Genomic DNA, 23,366 nt, shown 5'->3' with positions numbered 1-23,366 from the left:
GTATCAGAGTTACTGGATTTTACAAAAACGGAGTTAAAGTATTTATTAAATAGGTTACAAATTTCTAAGCTATCGGTAACATCTCGTTCCTTATAAACAAACTTATGTGGATAATCTGAAGAGCCCTGTTTTGATTTTACGTAAGTCCAAAAATATTTAGGGTTCAATTTTATTTTATTTTCCACATCCCGAATGTAACTTTCATAACATACTTTTTCTAAATGCTTAGAGCGGCTTCGGAGAGAGGAAAAATAATCATAATCAGACTGCTGGCCATATTGCTTCCATTTCTTATGATATCTTCTCTTTTCGGACAATAGTTTAATTAAAGGACGGGAAAACCAGGGTGGATAACGATTAGAGGAACATAGTTTTTTAGATGGAACGTAAAGAGCAATAAGTTTGTTAATAATTTCATAAAAGTAATCTACTTGTGCCTCTATGCCACTGAGTTTCGAAAATTCCTCACACCAATTTACGTCCTCCAACTCTGATTTTATGGCATCGAAATTTGACAGATGGAACATCTTTTTGAAAGCGTTCCTATTAGGAGATAAGGGTTCAATATAGGATATGATTGTATTTATGTTGAGAGCGGGGTGGTGACCATCCTCCGAAGTAAGCGGTCGCGAGCATGAAGAGACCTCACATACTTTGTTACTGAAAATTAAGTCGAGAACTCGATTATTTTTATTTTGAACAAAATTAAATTGATAAAGTTGTGATAAGCTCATAAAATCGGCAACCAACGTCGCAGGATAATCGTTATTCGCAATAATACCTATACCTACAGAAACTGGGTCTCGAAACCACGTAGCATTTGTAACATTAAAATCGCCAACAATTAGGAAAGTATCATTTGGATGCTTGTCACATTCGTCATATATTCTATTTAATAAGCTAGTTAGTAAGTTGACATGGTTTTGTCCATGCGGAATGTAAGTGCAAATAATGTGAAGATAGGTACCGCGAGAAGGGGGACATGACGCGGGAGCGGGCGCGTGCGCCGGTCCGGTAGGTATGCTCACCCACAGCTCGTCGGCCGGCGGCGGCGCCGCTAGCTCAGGCCGCAGCTCGGGTCGCATCGCGCCCCGGACCGCCACCGCAACCCCTCCTCCACGGGCCAGGCCACTCACCATCGGGTCTCGGTCCTTTCGAAATACTATAAAACTGGGGTCGAAATATTCTGAACTGTAAAAAGATTCATTAAGCCAGGTTTCGGTCAAACATATAATATCATAGGAACTACTAAGTACGTTACTAAAAAACTCATTTGATTTTGTCCTCAATCCCCTCACATTTTGGTAGTAAATCGATATATTTAAGTCAGCTGCGCCTGTAACGGGAAAAAATCTTAGTTATTTTAAACAGATGCACTTGCACGCATAAGTACCTACATAACATAGCAACAAGTAATATCGCTCCTCCCGAGCGCTCGTGATAAACAACTATTGTCTCAAATAGATTATTGTATTTGTGGATAAGTAACATAAGGTTGAAGTTACAATAAAACAAACTCGTCTTAGCAACAATAAAAATCGAAACATGAGTACACAAAACCAAAAAACTAATTAATAGACGTAAAAGTCATCTGGATATTTTCGAAAGATCACTTTCTTTGGAGATTAGAACCGGCTTTTGGTCATCTTTTTTTATAACTAGGATTTTGCATTCCCTCACGAAAACATGTTTGTAGCCGCATTCTTTGCTGATGGCTCTCACTTTGCGAAGTAGAAGTTTGTTCTCTGGCGACAGATGCTCACTGATGTACACAGTCCTGGCAGGCCCATCGAAGTCCAGATCAGCTGTAGTGAGGCCCCGCCGGGCCCGTACAGCCGACATCAGCTCGTTTTTTCGCCTGCGCTGTGTAAAACGAACAATGATGTTTGGTATATTTGTGTGCGGTACATGTTGCGAGGTATCCGCGCCACCGTCATTTTTTGTTGTTTGGTTGGGTCCAGGCTTGGAGTCCTTGAACCGACGTACTCGATGGATGGTATCAACATCTCCGGACAATAATGTGAAACCTACTTTTGTACATATGGCGTGTAGTAAATTATTTAAATTTTCATTTTTCTTAAACGGAATTCCGGAAATTTCGATATTATGAGTTGCGTCTTCGAGGTATCGAAAATCTTCAAATTACCTATGGAAGTCCCAAATTGGTACTAACATTCGTTTTTTGTTACAGCTCGGGTCATGTGGTCGGCGCGGTCAAGCGCCGGCGCGGCGTAATGCGCGGGCGCGAGCTAGCGGGCCGGGTGGCGTGCTTGCTGCTGCTGACATGCGCGGCACACGCCACGGCCACCGACGTGGCTGCCCAAGAAGGTAACTACACTGTACTACTACACTACACTGTACTATAACTGATCTAAGGTTAGATTATAGCACTTCTGATGCATGTGCGTACACGTAAGCGTGGATGTTGGAGGACATTTACGCTGAAATACGGCACGCAAACGTAGCGGAAGCCGCTCGACCCCAATTACAAAGAAAAACCGCAAATCGATGTACAGGTTAGCCGTTTGGCACACGCATACTAGAGGCAAAGATAGATATAACTCCGTAATAGATGGATACAGTCTAAGGAAAAAACGTGCCTCGAAAATCAAGAAAATTTGATTCTCGTCCAGAGGGCGCTATTAGCTTTGGCCTACTGTCGTATAGATGGCGTTGACGGTTTCGTTTGTTATTTAACAATTTTAACGCATATCAGTAAAAGAACATGGGTCAAAATCATAAAAATAATTAATGCAAATAAAAAAAATCATTTATCCATATTTAAATACATTTTATCGTATTTTTATAAATCTTCATTTTTAGTTTTAAGGTGTGTCGATAGATGGCAGTGAATTTACTGGGGTTACAAAATTTACTATGACAGTACCGCTCTAGTATAAGTTACTCTATGCTAGAGGTCAAAACAAAATTTTTGACCCGCAGATCCTAAAAAAAATTCCCGGGGGTGGGGGAGTGGTAAAACATTATTTTTTTTGTATGAAAAAAAAATCCAAAACCTTTTGTGTGTGGTATCATACGAAAGGGCTTTTTGAGGCGATTCTAAAAATATATCACATCATTACATTTCGGCCATTTTTTTTAAATTAAAACAAAAAGAATTTTCGAAACATACCAAGTTTGGGCTCCTCCAGATACGATATGGCAGATTTTTTTGTACAATATACCACAACTGATAGGTGATATCCTCATATTAGCAATTTTTTTTTAATTTTTCAATTTTACAAACTGACAGTTCTACTTCAATACCTATTTTACGAGACTTATGAAACTATACTGCAGATACGGTACATATTAATCATAAAATAATACGTAATATCCATATATCGAACGGGAAATACCTCTTAAACCCTTTAACTGCGCCTTTTCATCAGTTGGTATAGTTTTTGTTTTTGACACAAAATATCAAGATTGTATCCTTCAGATACGACCACCTTGAAAAGCGCATTATGGTTGGTATGGTGGATGGAGGACGGGGTAGTGGACTAACCCGCTGGGTAGACACTGTGAAGAAGGGCTGCGAGGGATTTAAACAGGCGCCTATTATCAGAACGGCGGAAAATCGTGCAGGAAGGAGAGCCTTGGTGCACAAAATAACGACCTCATGTGGTCGCGACCCTCAGCCATGAGGAACCGAGGAGGAAACTTCTTCAACTGAATTTGATTCTCCAACTTTTCCAACTTATTTATCTTCCTAAACTTCTTCAACTTGAACTTCTCCAACTTGGACTTCTCCATCTTCTGCAACTTCTACAACTTGGAGGTGGAAATGGAGGTGAATTGAAGATACAAAATAAATAAATAAAAGAAAATAACTTCTTAAAAAAGGGGATTATAAGACGAGAAGAAGGGGTTACAAATAAAGAATGTTCGCATTTTTGTTGACATCCCTTTTAAGGGTGAAAAGAGGAGTGAAATAAAAAGCCAATGTTTAAAACTTAAGGTACCCAAATTACTAATTCCACGCAGACGAAGTCGCGGGCAAAAGCTAGTTCTAGATATAGCCATATTTATGTGCGTTTGGTCGTTAGAAAAGATATTTACCGAATAAAATAGATATGTGTGTTATAACCGAAGGTAAAACAATTACTGTTTTCGGTTCCGTTCCGGGATATTATTCATGAAAATCATGCATAATATAGTATGTTTCTATCTTCCCTTGGGCTTAGGCATGTAAGAAAGTCGCGTCTGCTATTTGTATGACGTAAGCATATCTACCTGGTTCAAGCAAAATTAAAATTATGATTCATATAATGTCATCATAAAATATTTTTACTTTGATAATGAGTTTTGGTTTTTCTCTGACCCGTATGCACTAATTAAGTTTTTAATCATGCTTAGTTTGTGAGCATGTCTGCCGACACGAAAAGTTGTGCGCTTCGTACAAATGAAAAGTGCGTGCTTTTACTCGTAGTCCACCTTGCATGCCTATACGCTAAGTATGGTTATAAAGTCTAAATATATCTCAACGGGCAAGTGATTAAGGAAATTTAACTTATTATTAATCATCAGTTAATTGATCTTTTTCTCGGTGCTTGCCGCCTGTGACTTAAAGCCTGGGTGGGCTATTTATTCTAAGTAAAATCTTGATATCGCGATCTAGGATTTCATACGTCGCCACAAGGCCACCTTTTATGTTATTGACTAAAAATTACAACAGAAACCTGACAGTTCAGTATAACTTTACAGACTCAAGCAACTGATTCAAGAATTGCCATCGATTGTCTATGCAAACAATGAGAAATTAGTCCTAATATCACGTCAGCCATATATGAATCTAGCTACACCGGGGGCATCGTCCGGCGAACCATTAGAGATCTTACCTCCGATTACAAGAAGTTTCAATGAATTTCTGGGCCACATTAATACTGGTCGTGAGCTCATAATCGACGCAAAATGTTCCATGAATAATGATAGGGCAGGAATTGTTCGGTTGAGCCTCGTGTATACAACTCGCGGCCGTTACTTCGGAACATTCGCAAAAACCGCCGGACGTTGAACCATGGCAGCCATGGGGCCGCGCGGGCGGTTTTATTTTTATTTATGTATTTGCACGGTGCTATTGAGCCCGTGTTTGTATCGTATCGTGCGTTCCAGAAAGTATAAGCACAAGCTTCAAATAATATAACACAAAATTATTCTTAAGTTCGACAATTATTTAGTAGTCAGTATTAAATTTCTACTTATTGTGCAACAAATTCAGGTACCTACCATATTTTTGTAACCGTCAACCGTAAGCCAAAAACTTTGGAGGCTTGCAACCAGTTGTTTTGAAGGCCTCGATAGAATCTGCAGGCTTAATATTTTTTTCAGAGATATGCCTTAGTAAGAGCCCAAAAAGTGTCGATTGGCCTAGCTTCCAGGCAGTTCGACGGATTCATTTACTTAGATACCTATACATATTCAACTCCGTTGTATCTATACCAAGATAACGTGGTCTTGGAGTAGTGTACAGATGTCAAACCTGGCCAAAACAAGACAGGACCGTCATGCTCACGGACCATGGGCAACAAGCGGTGATTCGGGCACTCCAAGATGAAGCCTTTATTGTTTGTGTAGTGACAAATGGCTTGGACAACTTTCCGCACTCACAAGTGGCCTGCCAATCAATTGCTTTTTGCTGTTTTTTGGCGAAAATGGACTTTTCGGCATTATCGACATCCTGGTTTTCTCGTACAGTGTACAATTGATTAGACTTCTATCGACCGGGATATGAACCGTGATTACCTTTTGTATTGTTTTCGAGCTCCCGATATTTCGACGCAGTTACATGCATCTTGTTCACGGGTAACTGAAGATAGCGTGTGGGTGTATAAGTCTAGTGAAACTAACCGTGAATCATTCAAAACTGTTAGTGTACAATTGGTTACCTGGAAACATTTTATAGTAAAATTTCATGTAGGTTTTGTCGTCCATAATAATACACGACGATTTTCGGTACAATAGCCTATCATAAAATTTTCTCGCCCGTGGTTTCACGCATGCGGCCTGTTTACGGCTGGCTCCATTTTGATTTATTTTGCTTTTTAAAGGGTTTTAAACTAATTCTTACCTTAGCACGTTGGACATTGCTAGTTCGCAATTTTTTGGCCACATCCCTAACATTAAATTTTTTGGCCACATCGACGTGAACAGATTCACCGGTGTAACGTCGCATGGCGTAAAATCAGAATTATTTATATTGGAATATATAATTTAATAATAGGACTTTAAATTGCGCTTAGAAAGCTGTCGTTTTTTTCGGTACAACACCCCTTAGAGGTCAAATCAAATTGCTTTTTTCAGAGATGTTCGAAATTTGAATGTCATTACTAAATGATATGTGTGTAGATAAAGTAATTTAATTCATTATTATATGGCTATTATGACATCGTCCAGTATACTAAAATTAAAATACAGTGTACAATGTGGCCGCGATTAGGGTTTCTGGTTTCTCGACCTTTTTTATTTCTCGAGTCACGGGAATTCTTGACCAGGATATCTTATAATAATATTTTTTTTTTATTTGCTTAACTTTTGGATAATTTTATTTTTTTTGCTTTATTAGACACAAATCCGACTTAGAAATATACGTATGCAGGTATAATTTAAAATTAGGTATGCTTTGATAATAAAACGCGTAGTTTGTGTAGGTACGACTGGTTATATGTATTTCTACGCTAATGGATTGAAAGGAACGATAATAGCCAAGGCCGATAGTTGGCGACGTCACGTCATTTTCCTATAGATATCATCGTGCAATGAATGCGTGTACGTTTCATGTTTTTATTGCCACTTCATCATAAGTTGTGAACACAACCAAAGCGAGCAAGAAATTATGCTACAGAGAATTATGTCAAAATTATGTTTGTATGATTTAGTACGAAATAAACGATAACGAACGATATTTTATTTATTTTTATTTTAGTACGAATTTTAATGATGCTTTTGAACTCTATTGAATTAAAATTCAGCATGAAATAAAACTATAGAAACGGATTATATCGCGTATATTGAATTTATAATACATCCCGACGTTCTCGACGTGGTTCTTGCTAAGGACTCTCAAGGAGAAGCGATACATACCCAGAATGCTGCGCGAGGCAGATTGTTGAGATTAAGAAATATTCAAACTTTAATAGAGAAGATGGCTGCTTTTCTTTACCACCAGCTTGGGATCCGGTATAGTCCATCTGACAAAGAAGCAAGCGAGACATAGACTGTGAGACCTTTGTGTTGGATAATGTTGGGCATTATGAGTATAATATGTTTTGAAAAGATGTGTCCCGCCGAGTTTGTTGCCGGTCCCATATTGGGATACCCTCCTACAATTTAGGAGGGAGTTAAATCTTCTCGGGCCGGAGGTGTAGAGTTAAAGGACGCGTAGCTTTATCGCGTATATAGGTATATTTGTTGCCGGTCCCATATTGGGATACCCTCCTACAATTTAGGAGGGAATTAAATCTTCTCGGGCCAGAGGAGTAGAGTTAAAGGAGGCGTAGCTTTATCGCGTATATATAGGTATATTGTATATATATATATCTTTACTTGAAAATAGTTGTATAACTAGACTTATGAACTGATTTTGCATGTACAACCAGCCTTAAAGTTTATAGTTTATGATGGTTCAATAACGCTACACTGCTACTATACAAACTACACTAAACACTCTACATTACACTACACTACACTAGTACTAAATGTAACTTTTAAATATTTGTAAGTTAATTTTAAGTTTAATTTAATTTTAATAATATGTACTTCTATGAATATAATTATAATCCGAAATAAAAGCTTTTTTTTATTTTTGTTTTTGTATGTGAGTATTTTTGCACTTTGTAGCTTTTCCTCAGTCACCCGTTGACCACGAACGCTGTAAAAGGTTCGAAATGTATTATAAGTTTAATATACGCGATATAATCGGTTTTCATAGTTTTATTCCATGAGTAACTATAGCGGTAACTGAAGACAATATTAAAATTCTGCATCTTATGTGGTGATTACACAGAAGCTTCTCGCGGCGACGTGTTTTTGACGTACAGTTTGCCGTGTAATGTAAACGCCGTGTCAGCGTAATATAAGCTTTCGTTGCTTTTTATGTGGTTGGGTTTAGGTCATTCTTTGGCGACGACCCAGCATCATGCTCAACAACGTACTTACGTCGGTGCTTGTTTTCCAGATCTGAACTATATACTTATATAGCTCTGACCATTTCGTTTAACTCCTATAAAAGCCGATTGTGGAATTATAAACAAATTATGTTTTTGATAAATTATCACCGCGGCGGAATCTAATCGGCTGCTGATTTAATCGGGTGATATGCGTAGACAATATGCTTAAATTGGTCATTGTCGTCATTTGTCTGCGTCGAAACTTCGTCAAACCGTTTGAGATGAAACAGGATACATATCTGCTACTTTCTTTCTGCATAATACCTGTTGTTTACAATACATGTAGATACGGCGACCAGCTGTCGGGGTCAATGACCCAGGTCGAGACAACCCCTTTTAATCTACGACCCTCCTTTAGATACAACATTGTTTAGTACACCGGTAGTCAAAATCAACATGCTTCTACGCGGTACGTACTACACACACACACGCACATACATACGCGGTACATGACTTTTTGATGTATTTTGTATACACGGGTATTCAAACATGAATCATACATATTAATGGAGTTACAGTTATACTTGTACATGTTTGACATCGAGTTAACCCTTCTAAACGCTAATTTTGGCGTTTTAATAAAGGCATTTGAGGTTTGGTGAGACCCATTTTCAATGGAGATTACATTTTACATGAGAAAAATTGAAAACTAAATTTCATCTCATACAAAAAGCTTCACTCCGTCACAATTTTTGGGGACAAAAAACAAGACAACGAAAAGAAATGTAGCTACCTACCTCCTACCTCAAGTAGGTAATATTGTCTTATTGCCGACACCACTTTAATAATACCAGTTAGTGCAAAAAGTAAAACGTTCTTTTAATAATCTTATATGTAGTAGAAATTACGTTAAATAAATAAAAAAAATACTAAAATCGGACTAGCAAAAAAATCACGTCACACTGACGTTGAATGGAGATTGCCTCATAATTCTAAAAACCGATAAGATACGACAAGCAAACAAACACCGCTGATAAGCGCTGGCGCCTGCTTGTTTACATTCAGTTTCGTTTTACGTTCTTAACAGTTAAGTTGCCTAATTTGTTTTTTTATTTATTTTATTACAGACAAGTAAACTTGAAACGGATAAACCGATTTTAATAAAACATGTCTAAGAAGTAAGAACTACTGCTTGAAAAACTAATAGAAACCGCATCCAAATCGGTTCATCGACAGACATACACAGATAGCGGTTAAAGTTATACGAGTAATACTCCTCTTTTTGCTTAGGGGGTATATAATATACGGAGCCTAACAGAAAACACCGAAATTTTTGGCAGCAAAATGTATGCACAGTTTGCTTCATATAATTTTATGTGCATATGGGTATATAGTAGACTAGCCATCCGCCGCGGCTTCGCACGGGTTACCCAAAACAAATTGTACACCAACCTTCCTCAAGAATCACTCAATTAATACATAGGTGAAAACCGCATGAAAATCCGTTCAGTAGTTTTTGAGTTTATCGCGAACATGCATACATACAAACAGACAGACGCGGCGGGGGAATTTGCTTTATAAGGTGTTGTGATTGACTGGCAGAGAATGCCTGTGAATGAATTGGGTCTGCCTCTTGTAACATTATATTTTTTACTGTGCAATAAAGTTTAAATTAATAAACTCTTTGCATGTTCTACCGTCTGTACAATGGGGAATGTTCCGAAGAACTTTTTGATTTGGTGCCATCGTGTCGTTTTTATCACCGCACCTCCCGCCAAAGGAGCAAAGCTTATATAGATACATGGTACACCAAGAATAAGCGGGCATCTCGCTCGTTTCTTCCCAGAACGTGATGCAGAATGTGGAATGAGTTGCCTCCTGAGGTATTTCCTCTGCGCTACGTCATGGGATTCTTCAAGAAGCGGGTATTTAGGGCTCTCAAGGGTCGGAAATGCTTAAGTGGCTCCCGTGATGTTGCTTATGTCCATGGGCGACGATGACCGCTTCCCATCAGGCGGCTCGTCTGCTCGTTTGCTGACTATCACATAAAAAAAACCGGCCAAGTGCGAGTCGGACTCGCGTTCCAAGGGTTCCGTACATTACACAATTTAAACAATGTATTTTTTATGTGAAACGTGAGTGAAATGTCTTTAAAAAATCCGTACGGGTCGGATCAAAAACTAAGTAATTAAGTCCAACTCACGCTTGACTGCAATTTCTAATAAGTTTTCCTGTAATCTATAGGTAAAGATCTATTTTGTGTAATTTAAAAAAAATATTAGTCCCAGTAGTTTCGGCGATAAGGGGGGGGGGATGGTCATTTTTTGCCTCTTTTCTTGAATAACTTCTAAATTGTTTATCCTAAAATTATAAAAAAAATATTTTTGAGATTCTCACAATGAGCTCTTTCATTTGATATATAACGAGATATAGTTTGAAAATATGCTCGACTCCAAAGTCTGGAGCATCGTCGCAAGGTTGCCAGCCTGTCGATCTTTTATAGGATACATTTCGGAGAGTGTGCCGAGGAACTGCACAACCTTATTCCTCCGTCCCATTTTTACCATCGGACCACAAGACAAACGGCACTCCGGCATTGCTTCATGGTGAACTCCAAAAATACGCACGAAGCGTTTTGCTTCACCATTTCTTATGCGAACTGCCAAGGAGTGGAACGCCCTGCCCGAGTCTGTGTTTCCGCATGAGTACAATTTGGGGCTCTTCAAGGCAAGAGTTAATAGGTATCTCATAGGTAAGCGTGCTCCACCGTAGACCACATCATCACTTACCATCAGGTGGGATCGTGGTCAAACGCCTGCCTATTCATCATAAAAAACAGTAAGTGCATTGAGTACATACCGTAAAATGGAGTGGCTTTCAAATTGCGAGGATACTATAATGATTACTTTAAATTTTTGCCACTTATTTTTAAAGTACTGGACGCATCCGATTAATATTTTTGTGTTAGCAATAGCAACACTGACAGGTCGGTAATCTTTCCTCGCGACTTACGCGCACGAAACGCTGCTCTTTATTGTAAAAATAAAATGTGTTGATTATTAAAGTGACCCCTCCTTTTTTTCTATTTTATAATTGTGATACATTCATAATAAATACTATCAGTGGGCCAAGCAATAAGAAGGTATAGAGGGAAATGCTTGGAACACAATTTTTGACTACGTAACTTTGTTTGGACTAGTTAGGAGATGAACTTATCAAAAGTTCCCGGCCGTAATCCTGGTGCCGGTTTTTCACTTAAATCTTGGAAACTTTGCGTCTTAGCGACATGACTACTTAAACAAAACGATGATTAAATTTGCTACAAGTTTAATTTAGTCAAATTTTTCGATATCTTAAATAGTTCTCGAGATATTCTCTATTGAAAGTTTATTTGGGGCTCTAAATTTTATCTTGATATCTACATCAATACATAAAGCTACTAAGCCATGTTTGATATCGTTTTCGTATAAATCGGGAGTGCAAAATTCATTTATGGTATCACATTGACACCATTCCGAAGTGAAAACATATAAACTTTAAACAACAACTTTTTTTAAACTTTCACACTTAAACCGCTAAACCGATTTAGTTGAAATTTGGTATAGAGATGTTTAAAGTCCCGAGACAGGACATAAGATAGTCTCATTGTTATCTCAAAAATCATACTTTGAATTTGTGAAATTTGGTGTGAGGGGAATTCAGCTTCTTCGCCGAAGTTGATTTCCTGAGGTTAATACTGTTTAAGTTTAGGTTTGAAGTCATGTTTGGTATCATTTTCTACTAACTAAATCGAACATGTAGACCATTCTAAATATTATTTAAATCGGTTCAGCGGTTATTGATTCCCCATACAAACTTCCACCCCACTTTTCACACCCTCAAAAGTTGATTTTGGTTACAAAAACTATCCTATGTACTGTCCCGGGACTCAAACTATCTCTATACTAAATTACAACGAAATCCGTTCAGCGGTTTAAGCGTCAAGAGGAGTTAAAAAAAAGCATTTTTTAAAATTTTGTTTTTACTTAGGAATGGTGTCAATGTTGTTACCATAAATTTGGGAAGTAGAAGTTACGTCTTTTAGGTATGAGCTTTAACAAAATGTCAATCTTTTATCATGGAATACGGTGTTGCAAATAGGTTAAACTTAAGCGTCTATTACGGTATTTTGTTACACGTGCAGGTATATCCACTAAAATGGATAAATTTTTCGCAAAATTTGGGCTTAGTGACCCTTTTATCTGGGCGTGATGCTCACAAATCCATAAAATACACGAGATGATAGTCTCGCAGCACTTTGGTAACTACATCTGCCGCTTCCTTAATAGATTTGTATTCAGACAAGGAATGCATTGAAAATTGTAAAAAAATTGGTTACCTGAATATTTTTTTCAGAACAAGAATGTTATATTTCCGCAAAAAATGGTGCATAAATTAGGCCCTCTTCGCTTGGTCCTTAAAAGGCATGTATTAAGGTGAGGGCTGGCAACATGGAATAATTATTAGGCATTTTTTATTCGTTATTAGTCCCTTTATTAGGTAAAAACTTTATTAAATAACTTTAAAATTATAGTCTCTAGAGAGAGACAAGACAACTAAGTTTGTAACAAAATTTATGGCTAGACTAAATATAGAATATTTAATTAACTTAATACCCCACACGTGTATGTTCAATACATAGTCCGGTGCAATATGCAATATTCGCAACGAGGCGCGTGTCATTTTGATGAAGTCATTCCGCTGTAGTAGATGGCCGGCGCCGCTGTCTCCCGGCAGTTTTGGAGACCCAATACCATGCCCAACAACATACTAAAAGTTGGTGGCGGTTTCCGGATCTGAACTATCTCTTCGACCGTTTTCCATAAGGCATAGTACTTAGTACTTATTATAGGTACCTAATAAACTTTATACAAGCTCACTAAGTAGTAAGTAGGCAACTTCTTTGCGAGTTTCTTGCCGCTTGTCTGACTTTTACGTGTACTTAAGTAACATCAGTCAGTCAAATAAAGGCCCGTAGTACATTTTCGTGTATAAAGTTTGCATTTTAAGCTTGACACACACTTATACACATCACTGCGTCTTCATGTCGTAATCGATAACCAAATTGGCCATTTTACTATGACGGTACGTTGACTCATAGTGTTATAGAAGCAATCACCCGGATCGGTGATGGTTATTTCCATTGGGTTTAAGACTCATCGCCTCGGACTAACCAATTTAAGATTATCTCGAGATTCGTAACAAGTATCCGAATTGAGTGATCACACTCATTCTACATTGCGGAAATTCGCTCGGACGCGATGAGAATTGTTTGGGCATGACCCTGGTTAATGAAAGGTATTGACATTACGGTATTCCCCGCCGGCACAAAGTTCTAAAGAAAATGAAAAAGCAATGACGTTAATCAGTAACTGATCATTTACATACTTGCTGGACAAATTGATAATTTACCTAGATTGCAGGTAGGTGTCAATTTTCAACTAAATATTTATTAATCTTGTGTAGAATAAATAGTGAATATGTAGTTACACGTGAGAGTTTGTGAACTAAGTATAATCAGGTGCGCATAGGGCTTTAATTGCAAGAATCGGCCTTTCTTAAGGTCGTAAGACTGAATAGTTAAAAATACCTTAGTAAGTGAATGGGTGGGAAGTAAATAATGCACGTTTTTGGACAGAAAATATGTAACTTATTGATCACTTGCAACATTGTAACTTATCATTATACAAATACTGGCGACCCGCCCCGGCTTCGCACGTGTTACACAAAACCTTAACAAATTATACACCTAAACCTTCCTCAAGAATCACTCTATTGATAATCCGTTCAGTAGTTTTTCAGTTTTATTATCGCGAACATACATACATACATACATACAGAAAGACCCGGCGGGTGACTATTTTATAAGGTGTAGTGATTCTTACTTAACTATTAATACATTAGAATAGAATAGAATAGAAATCATTTATTCAGACAACACATCAATACAACACACATATATAGCAAATACAAGACAAAGATAAACAAAACAGTAAAAATAGAGATGTGAAGCCGAAATGGTCTCCACTCAGCAATGCAGCTGGCACGACTAGCGTGGTCAACGGCGCTGGTTTTCTGTGGAGCCAGCGGAGTGTGCGGGACAGCATAGTGCGGGACGGGACACGTTGTGGACGAATAGTAATTCCTTTTCAATTTTATACCTAAGCATTTTTATATACATTCGTATTTTGTAGTGTAATGAATATCATTTGAGTTTTATAAAGTTTTGTCCGTGGACAGATGCGGTGGTGGACGGTCGGTCGCATTCGCATGGCACATAAGTAACAACTTTTGTCTTTTCACCACCCTGTGTCCCAGCCAGAGAGCATACGCTACAGGTAGGTATACGTACAATATTTATAGTACCGGCCAATAATATATCACCTCCATGTTTTTACGGTATAACTTTTTTTTATATTTATGAGTGACTTCCACCTCACTGCTTTAGGTAGTCTAGTAATATTCCTTTGAACGGGCGATGAGAAAAATTGGTCTCATGTAATGGTTTTGACCATTGCCCCCATCCGCGATATCTGGGAATAACGCTGGATAGAGCGCTAACCTATAGGGCGCATTGTACTAACACGCGTATGAAAGTTAGTGCGCGCAACAACTTGCTGCGTAGGCTAACATCAACAAGTTGGGGCGCAACCGCGCACACCTTGCGTACCACCGGACTAGCTCTGTGTTTTTCTGCAGGAGAGTTTGCCTGTCCAGTCTGGCATCGGTCCCCACACGCCAGCCTCGTAACCGCCGCGCTCAACGACACCTACACACCTACAACAAACTATACCCATTAGTTGGTGTGGCCCCCCCTGATATCCGCCGGGAGGTAGCCTGCGCTATCGAAAAGCACAAACAGGAGAACGACCAGCGGCACCCCTTGCATGGACACATCCCGCCACCTGCTCGTCTCAAAAGTCGCAGGAGTTTCATGCGGAGCACCAGCCCCCTGCAGGGTGAGCCGCCCGATGTGCGCCGCTTGCTGTGGCAGACCCGGTGGCCCCCACCGGACGGGTACGTGCAGGCTTTAGAGCAGCTGCCGCCTGGCTATAAAGAGCCTTGGCCAATTTGGAAGTCCTTAAATAGGCTCAGGTCCCAAGTTGGTCGATGTAAGCAAAACATGGCCAGATGGGGACTGCTCCATAGCCCCTCAACTCAATGTACCTGCGGCACAGCAACGCAAACAATGGCACATCTACTGGTGTGCCCCGCATGCCCACATCACTGCTCGGAGCTGGATCTGAGGGACGCGACAGCCAGGGCTGTCAATACCGCTGCCTACTGGGCATCCATCGTATGAAAAGGAACCTCGACACGAAAAGAAGAATCAGGCGGCTCGTCTGCTCGTTTGCTGACTATCACATAAAAAAAACCGGCCAAGTGCGAGTCGGACTCGCGTTCCAAGGGTTCCGTACATTACACAATTTAAACAATGTATTTTTTATGTGAAACGTGAGTGAAATGTCTTTAAAAAATCCGTACGGGTCGGATCAAAAACTAAGTAATTAAGTCCAACTCACGCTTGACTGCAATTTCTAATAAGTTTTCCTGTAATCTATAGGTAAAGATCTATTTTGTGTAATTTAAAAAAAATATTAGTCCCAGTAGTTTCGGCGATAAGGGGGGGGGGGATGGTCATTTTTTGCCTCTTTTCTTGAATAACTTCTAAATTGTTTATCCTAAAATTATAAAAAAAATATTTTTGAGATTCTCACAATGAGCTCTTTCATTTGATATATAACGAGATATAGTTTAAAAATATGCTCGACTCCAAAGTCTGGAGCATCGTCGCAAGGTTGCCAGCCTGTCGATCTTTTATAGGATACATTTCGGAGAGTGTGCCGAGGAACTGCACAACCTTATTCCTCCGTCCCATTTTTACCATCGGACCACAAGACAAACGGCACTCCGGCATTGCTTCATGGTGAACTCCAAAAATACGCACGAAGCGTTTTGCTTCCACATTTCTTATGCGAACTGCCAAGGAGTGGAACGCCCTGCCCGAGTCTGTGTTTCCGCATGAGTACAATTTGGGGCTCTTCAAGGCAAGAGTTAATAGGTATCTCATAGGTAAGCGTGCTCCACCGTAGACCACATCATCACTTACCATCAGGTGGGATCGTGGTCAAACGCCTGCCTATTCATCATAAAAAACAGTAAGTGCATTGAGTACATACCGTAAAATGGAGTGGCTTTCAAATTGCGAGGATACTATAATGATTACTTTAAATTTTTGCCACTTATTTTTAAAGTACTGGACGCATCCGATTAATATTTTTGTGTTAGCAATAGCAACACTGACAGGTCGGTAATCTTTCCTCGCGACTTACGCGCACGAAACGCTGCTCTTTATTGTAAAAATAAAATGTGTTGATTATTAAAGTGACCCCTCCTTTTTTTCTATTTTATAATTGTGATACATTCATAATAAATACTATCAGTGGGCCAAGCAATAAGAAGGTATAGAGGGAAATGCTTGGAACACAATTTTTGACTACGTAACTTTGTTTGGACTAGTTAGGAGATGAACTTATCAAAAGTTCCCGGCCGTAATCCTGGTGCCGGTTTTTCACTTAAATCTTGGAAACTTTGCGTCTTAGCGACATGACTACTTAAACAAAACGATGATTAAATTTGCTACAAGTTTAATTTAGTCAAATTTTTCGATATCTTAAATAGTTCTCGAGATATTCTCTATTGAAAGTTTATTTGGGGCTCTAAATTTTATCTTGATATCTACATCAATACATAAAGCTACTAAGCCATGTTTGATATCGTTTTCGTATAAATCGGGAGTGCAAAATTCATTTATGGTATCACATTGACACCATTCCGAAGTGAAAACATATAAACTTTAAACAACAACTTTTTTTAAACTTTCACACTTAAACCGCTAAACCGATTTAGTTGAAATTTGGTATAGAGATGTTTAAAGTCCCGAGACAGGACATAAGATAGTCTCATTGTTATCTCAAAAATCATACTTTGAATTTGTGAAATTTGGTGTGAGGGGAATTCAGCTTCTTCGCCGAAGTTGATTTCCTGAGGTTAATACTGTTTAAGTTTAGGTTTGAAGTCATGTTTGGTATCATTTTCTACTAACTAAATCGAACATGTAGACCATTCTAAATATTATTTAAATCGGTTCAGCGGTTATTGATTCCCCATACAAACTTCCACCCCACTTTTCACACCCTCAAAAGTTGATTTTGGTTACAAAAACTATCCTATGTACTGTCCCGGGACTCAAACTATCTCTATACTAAATTACAACGAAATCCGTTCAGCGGTTTAAGCGTCAAGAGGAGTTAAAAAAAAGCATTTTTTAAAATTTTGTTTTTACTTAGGAATGGTGTCAATGTTGTTACCATAAATTTGGGAAGTAGAAGTTACGTCTTTTAGGTATGAGCTTTAACAAAATGTCAATCTTTTATCATGGAATACGGTGTTGCAAATAGGTTAAACTTAAGCGTCTATTACGGTATTTTGTTACACGTGCAGGTATATCCACTAAAATGGATAAATTTTTCGCAAAATTTGGGCTTAGTGACCCTTTTATCTGGGCGTGATGCTCACAAATCCATAAAATACACGAGATGATAGTCTCGCAGCACTTTGGTAACTACATCTGCCGCTTCCTTAATAGATTTGTATTCAGACAAGGAATGCATTGAAAATTGTAAAAAATTTGGTTACCTGAATATTTTTTTCAGAACAAGAATGTTATATTTCCGCAAAAAATGGTGCATAAATTAGGCCCTCTTCGCTTGGTCCTTAAAAGGCATGTATTAAGGTGAGGGCTGGCAACATGGAATAATTATTAGGCATTTTTTATTCGTTATTAGTCCCTTTATTAGGTATATAAAACTTTATTAAATAACTTTAAAATTATAGTCTCTAGAGAGAGACAAGACAACTAAGTTTGTAACAAAATTTATGGCTAGACTAAATATAGAATATTTAATTAACTTAATACCCCACACGTGTATGTTCAATACATAGTCCGGTGCAATATGCAATATTCGCAACGAGGCGCGTGTCATTTTGATGAAGTCATTCCGCTGTAGTAGATGGCCGGCGCCGCTGTCTCCCGGCAGTTTTGGAGACCCAATACCATGCCCAACAACATACTAAAAGTTGGTGGCGGTTTCCGGATCTGAACTATCTCTTCGACCGTTTTCCATAAGGCATAGTACTTAGTACTTACTATAGGTACCTAATAAACTTTATACAAGCTCACTAAGTAGTAAGTAGGCAACTTCTTTGCGAGTTTCTTGCCGCTTGTCTGACTTTTACGTGTACTTAAGTAACATCAGTCAGTCAAATAAAGGCCCGTTGTACATTTTCGTGTATAAAGTTTGCATTTTAAGCTTGACACACACTTATACACATCACTGCGTCTTCATGTCGTAATCGATAACCAAATTGGCCATTTTACTATGACGGTACGTTGACTCATAGTGTTATAGAAGCAATCACCCGGATCGGTGATGGTTATTTCCATTGGGTTTAAGACTCATCGCCTCGGACTAACCAATTTAAGATTATCTCGAGATTCGTAACAAGTATCCGAATTGAGTGATCACACTCATTCTACATTGCGGAAATTCGCTCGGACGCGATGAGAATTGTTTGGGCATGACCCTGGTTAATGAAAGGTATTGACATTACGGTATTCCCCGCCGGCACAAAGTTCTAAAGAAAATGAAAAAGCAATGACGTTAATCAGTAACTGATCATTTACATACTTGCTGGACAAATTGATAATTTACCTAGATTGCAGGTAGGTGTCAATTTTCAACTAAATATTTATTAATCTTGTGTAGAATAAATAGTGAATATGTAGTTACACGTGAGAGTTTGTGAACTAAGTATAATCAGGTGCGCATAGGGCTTTAATTGCAAGAATCGGCCTTTCTTAAGGTCGTAAGACTGAATAGTTAAAAATACCTTAGTAAGTGAATGGGTGGGAAGTAAATAATGCACGTTTTTGGACAGAAAATATGTAACTTATTGATCACTTGCAACATTGTAACTTATCATTATACAAATACTGGCGACCCGCCCCGGCTTCGCACGTGTTACACAAAACCTTAACAAATTATACACCTAAACCTTCCTCAAGAATCACTCTATTGATAATCCGTTCAGTAGTTTTTCAGTTTTATTATCGCGAACATACATACATACATACATACAGACAGACCCGGCGGGTGACTATTTTATAAGGTGTAGTGATTCTTACTTAACTATTAATACATTAGAATAGAATAGAATAGAAATCATTTATTCAGACAACACATCAATACTACACACATATATAGCAAATACAAGACAAAGATAAACAAAACAGTAAAAATAGAGATGTGAAGCCGAAATGGTCTCCACTCAGCAATGCAGCTGGCACGACTAGCGTGGTCAACGGCGCTGGTTTTCTGTGGAGCCAGCGGAGTGTGCGGGACAGCATAGTGCGGGACGGGACACGTTGTGGACGAATAGTAATTCCTTTTCAATTTTATACCTAAGCATTTTTATATACATTCGTATTTTGTAGTGTAATGAATATCATTTGAGTTTTATAAAGTTTTGTCCGTGGACAGACGCGGTGGTGGACGGTCGGTCGCATTCGCATGGCACATAAGTAACAACTTTTGTCTTTTCACCACCCTGTGTCCCAGCCAGAGAGCATACGCTACAGGTAGGTATACGTACAATATTTATAGTACCGGCCAATAATATATCACCTCCATGTTTTTACGGTATAACTTTTTTTTATATTTATGAGTGACTTCCACCTCACTGCTTTAGGTAGTCTAGTAATATTCCTTTGAACGGGCGATGAGAAAAATTGGTCTCATGTAATGGTTTTTCCATAGAGGTTTTTTTTTTTAAATGTATTGTTAACTTCATTTTTTTACTAGAGGTTTTTTAGTAATATGCTGAGTATCCTATTGTAATTCACAGTATTTCATTGTAATATTCATCATATATTTGTATAAAATATGCAATCTACAAACTAACCTATATTGTTTACTCTATACAAAGATAGATATAACTCCGTAATAGATGGATACAGTCTAAGGAAAAAACGTGCCTCGAAAATCAAGAAAATTTGATTCTCGTTCAGAGGGCGCTACTAGTTTTGGCCTACAGTCGTATAGATGGCGTTGACGGTTTCGTTTGTTATTTAACAATTTTAACGCATATCAGTGAAAGAACATGGGTCAGAATCATAAAAATAATTAATGCAAATAAAAAAAAATCATTTATCTATATTTATATACATTCTATCGTATTTTTATAAATCTTCATTTTTAGTTTTAAAGTGTGTGACAGATGGCAGTGAATTTACTGGGGTTACAAAATTTACTATGACAGTAACGCTCTAGTATCAGTTACTCTATGCTCTATACAAGCTCATACAAGAACACTCAAAGGTGCATGATATATTATTGGCCGGTACTGTAACTCTGAACATTACGCAATAAGCATCGTAATACCATGAATAGGAATATTATGAATTATGCTGCACATTTGTTCAATTACGCATACAAAGTATTCACTATTTGTTTAATTTATTTGCATAATTATGTCTGGGAATGAAATATACTATGTATACATATACGCTGTTACAATGTTTATGTAGCAAACCGTTTTAAATAGAATAAGCTACTTGTTGTTTAACAGAAGCTATTAATATTTATTACTTAATAAACAATGCGTGGTGCGCGTGTGTGGTTTACTATAAATACATATATACCTACTATCCTGCAGGTTATGGGGCTGTATACACTGAGTTATTATTATTTCATATAGAGACGTCCTGTCAAACAATGAAAGTGTCCTATAGGCGAGGGCGGGGGGTGAACCACGCGACCAAAAGGTAAGCGCTAAATTTCACAGCGTCTACATTCTCATTGTTTCATGAGAATTGCAAAGAAATTGCCTTTCAGTAATGGTGTAATGTTGTTTAGCAGGTTGTGTCGGAAATTAGTTATATGCAAGTTTCGTCAACACATATCAAGTTTTTGACTGTAATTTGGCGCCGAATTATTTTCGGTATTCACTAATTATATTTTTTTGATTATCAAAAATGTCTTTGTATATAGGCCAGGAAATAAATGCCATAAAAAAGGTATAGAGGGAAATGCTTGGAACACAATTTTTGACTTCGTAGCTTTGTTTGGACTAGTTAGGAGGTGAACATATCAAAAGTCCCCGGCCGTAACCCTGGTGCTGGGGGGGAGAGGAGAGTTTGAAGGTTCAATTTTTCTGTTTTTCGATTATATCTCGGAAACTATGCGTCTGAACGACTTGGCCACTTATACAAAATGAAAAGAGATTTAATTTGTTACAAGTTTTATTCAGTCAAGTTTTTCGATATCTTGTATAGTTTTTGAGATATCCGCTCTTGAAGGTTTATTTAGGGCTCTCACTTTTATCTTGATTATCTACATCAGTGAAGCTGCTAGGCCAGATTTGGTAACGTTTTCGTGCTGAATTCATTTATGGTATCAACCTGGACACCATTCCTAAGTAAAAACAAAATTAAAAAAAATGTTTTTTTATAAAACTCCTCTTTACGCTTAAACCGCCGAACCGATTTCGTTGAAATTTTATATAAAGATGGTTTGAGTCCCGGGACAGTACATAAGATAGTTTTTATAACCAAAATCATCTTTTAAGACGATAGTCGCTGATGTGTCCTTGAGCGTTTCAACGTCTCTGTACCCGCACCCCGCTCACTGCGATCGTACGTGAATTTACCACAACGAGGTTCAAAGAATAAGCTACAGCCCAGAGGCGCGCGTTTGGCGCTATACTCGTATTTGTGTATCTTTTGCAGATATTTTGTCGTTTGAGTATGAGTAGATTATGCGTTTAGTGGAGGTCGTAAATTATAATAAAAATATATTCCCTTATGCATTATACTTTACAAGCCTCAATTAGTTAATTTGTGTTTTATCTGTTTCTTACAAATAAATACCTAAGTCAATTTGACAGATTAAGATTTATAGCTAGAGCTTGGTATGTACTAAATTGGTATGCGTATTGGTGGCTTGGTATGTACAGTGTGTTTATTTTATAGTATTTTTTTTATCCGTAATAAATAAATATACATAATGCCATTTAATAGTTAACCTATAAACTTAAGTACCTACTACCTAGTCTATCTACATATAAAATTTTGGGAATTGTTACCTACCTATTAGTGTTAAACAAGTATTATTTTTCGAAGTTCGAAGTTTTCTCAAACATTACGTGGGAATATCATCATTATATTACAAGCGCGCCACAACCAAATCAGCGCTCTGCAGTTTTTTTTTTTGGCCACAATAACTCCGATATAGTGGTTAACGGCTATGTATGATGAACCCCCGTGGAGGTCAGCTGCCGCTCCGTTGGTGGGTTGAGAAATGGCACCCAGCAAAACACGCAAAAAAAATATTACCATCGCCTCCCGCTTGATACTTTGTCAGATGATAGTTTTAATAAGTAATTAACTTACTGCAGTTATTTAGTCTTTGGCCACAATAACTCCAATTTTATTGCACTTGGGCTCAGCACAAGCATACAGAGTACAAGGAAGGCACGGAGCGACAAGCGACACAGCCTCCTCGTCTCAAAGCTAGCACACGACTGCCGGCCACGCTTTTTTCGAGCTACATACGCACGAAATGTTGAATAATATTCGATTCCTTTAAAAAAATATTATTTTTTAACATTATGAAACGTTGCATTTGTATTGCGTGTTAAAACATTCATTTTAGTTTTAAAATAACTTTAATCGAATAAACCGTTTAGGAGATATAAGCAAAATTAGTCGCAAAACGGCCTGTGTTTTATGGAGAAACTATAAGTCACAGGGAAAAAGTCAAACGTTAGGAATGTTGTACATAAAATGTAGATTAATATATGTTTTTTTCATAATTTTTTGTTGAACCGTTAAGCTGATATATACTCTAGAAAGTAAGAGTTTACGGCCAGCAATAGCGACTAGCGCCTTAAGGGTGTGAAAAGTGGGGTGGAAATTTGTATGGGGAATCAATAACCGCTGAACCTATTTAAATAATATTTGGGATGGTCTACAATGTTTGATTTAGTTGATAATGATACCAAACATGACTTTAAACCTAAATTTAAACAGTATTAACCTCAGGAATTCAACTTCGGCAAAGAAGCTGAATTCCCCTCACACCAAATTTCACACCTTCA

General features: G+C 38.0%; 1 protein-coding gene across 1 annotated transcript in view; it reads left to right on the top strand.

Moving 5' to 3' along the window:
• LOC134756199 (insulin receptor-like) overlaps positions 1 to 23,366 on the top strand; it is a 126,814-nt gene that overhangs the window by 16,979 nt on the left and 86,469 nt on the right. Inside the window, 1 exon segment of the mRNA XM_063693028.1 lies at positions 2,192 to 2,328. Coding sequence (XP_063549098.1) covers positions 2,235 to 2,328 — 94 coding nt within the window. The 5' untranslated portion in view covers positions 2,192 to 2,234.

The sequence above is a fragment of the Cydia strobilella genome, chromosome 3 (genome assembly GCF_947568885.1).
Source record: "Cydia strobilella chromosome 3, ilCydStro3.1, whole genome shotgun sequence".
In the NCBI taxonomy this organism is placed as follows: domain Eukaryota; kingdom Metazoa; phylum Arthropoda; class Insecta; order Lepidoptera; family Tortricidae; genus Cydia; species Cydia strobilella.
Note: the sequence above shows the minus strand (reverse complement) of the source record. Positions and strands in the feature narration are given on the sequence as shown.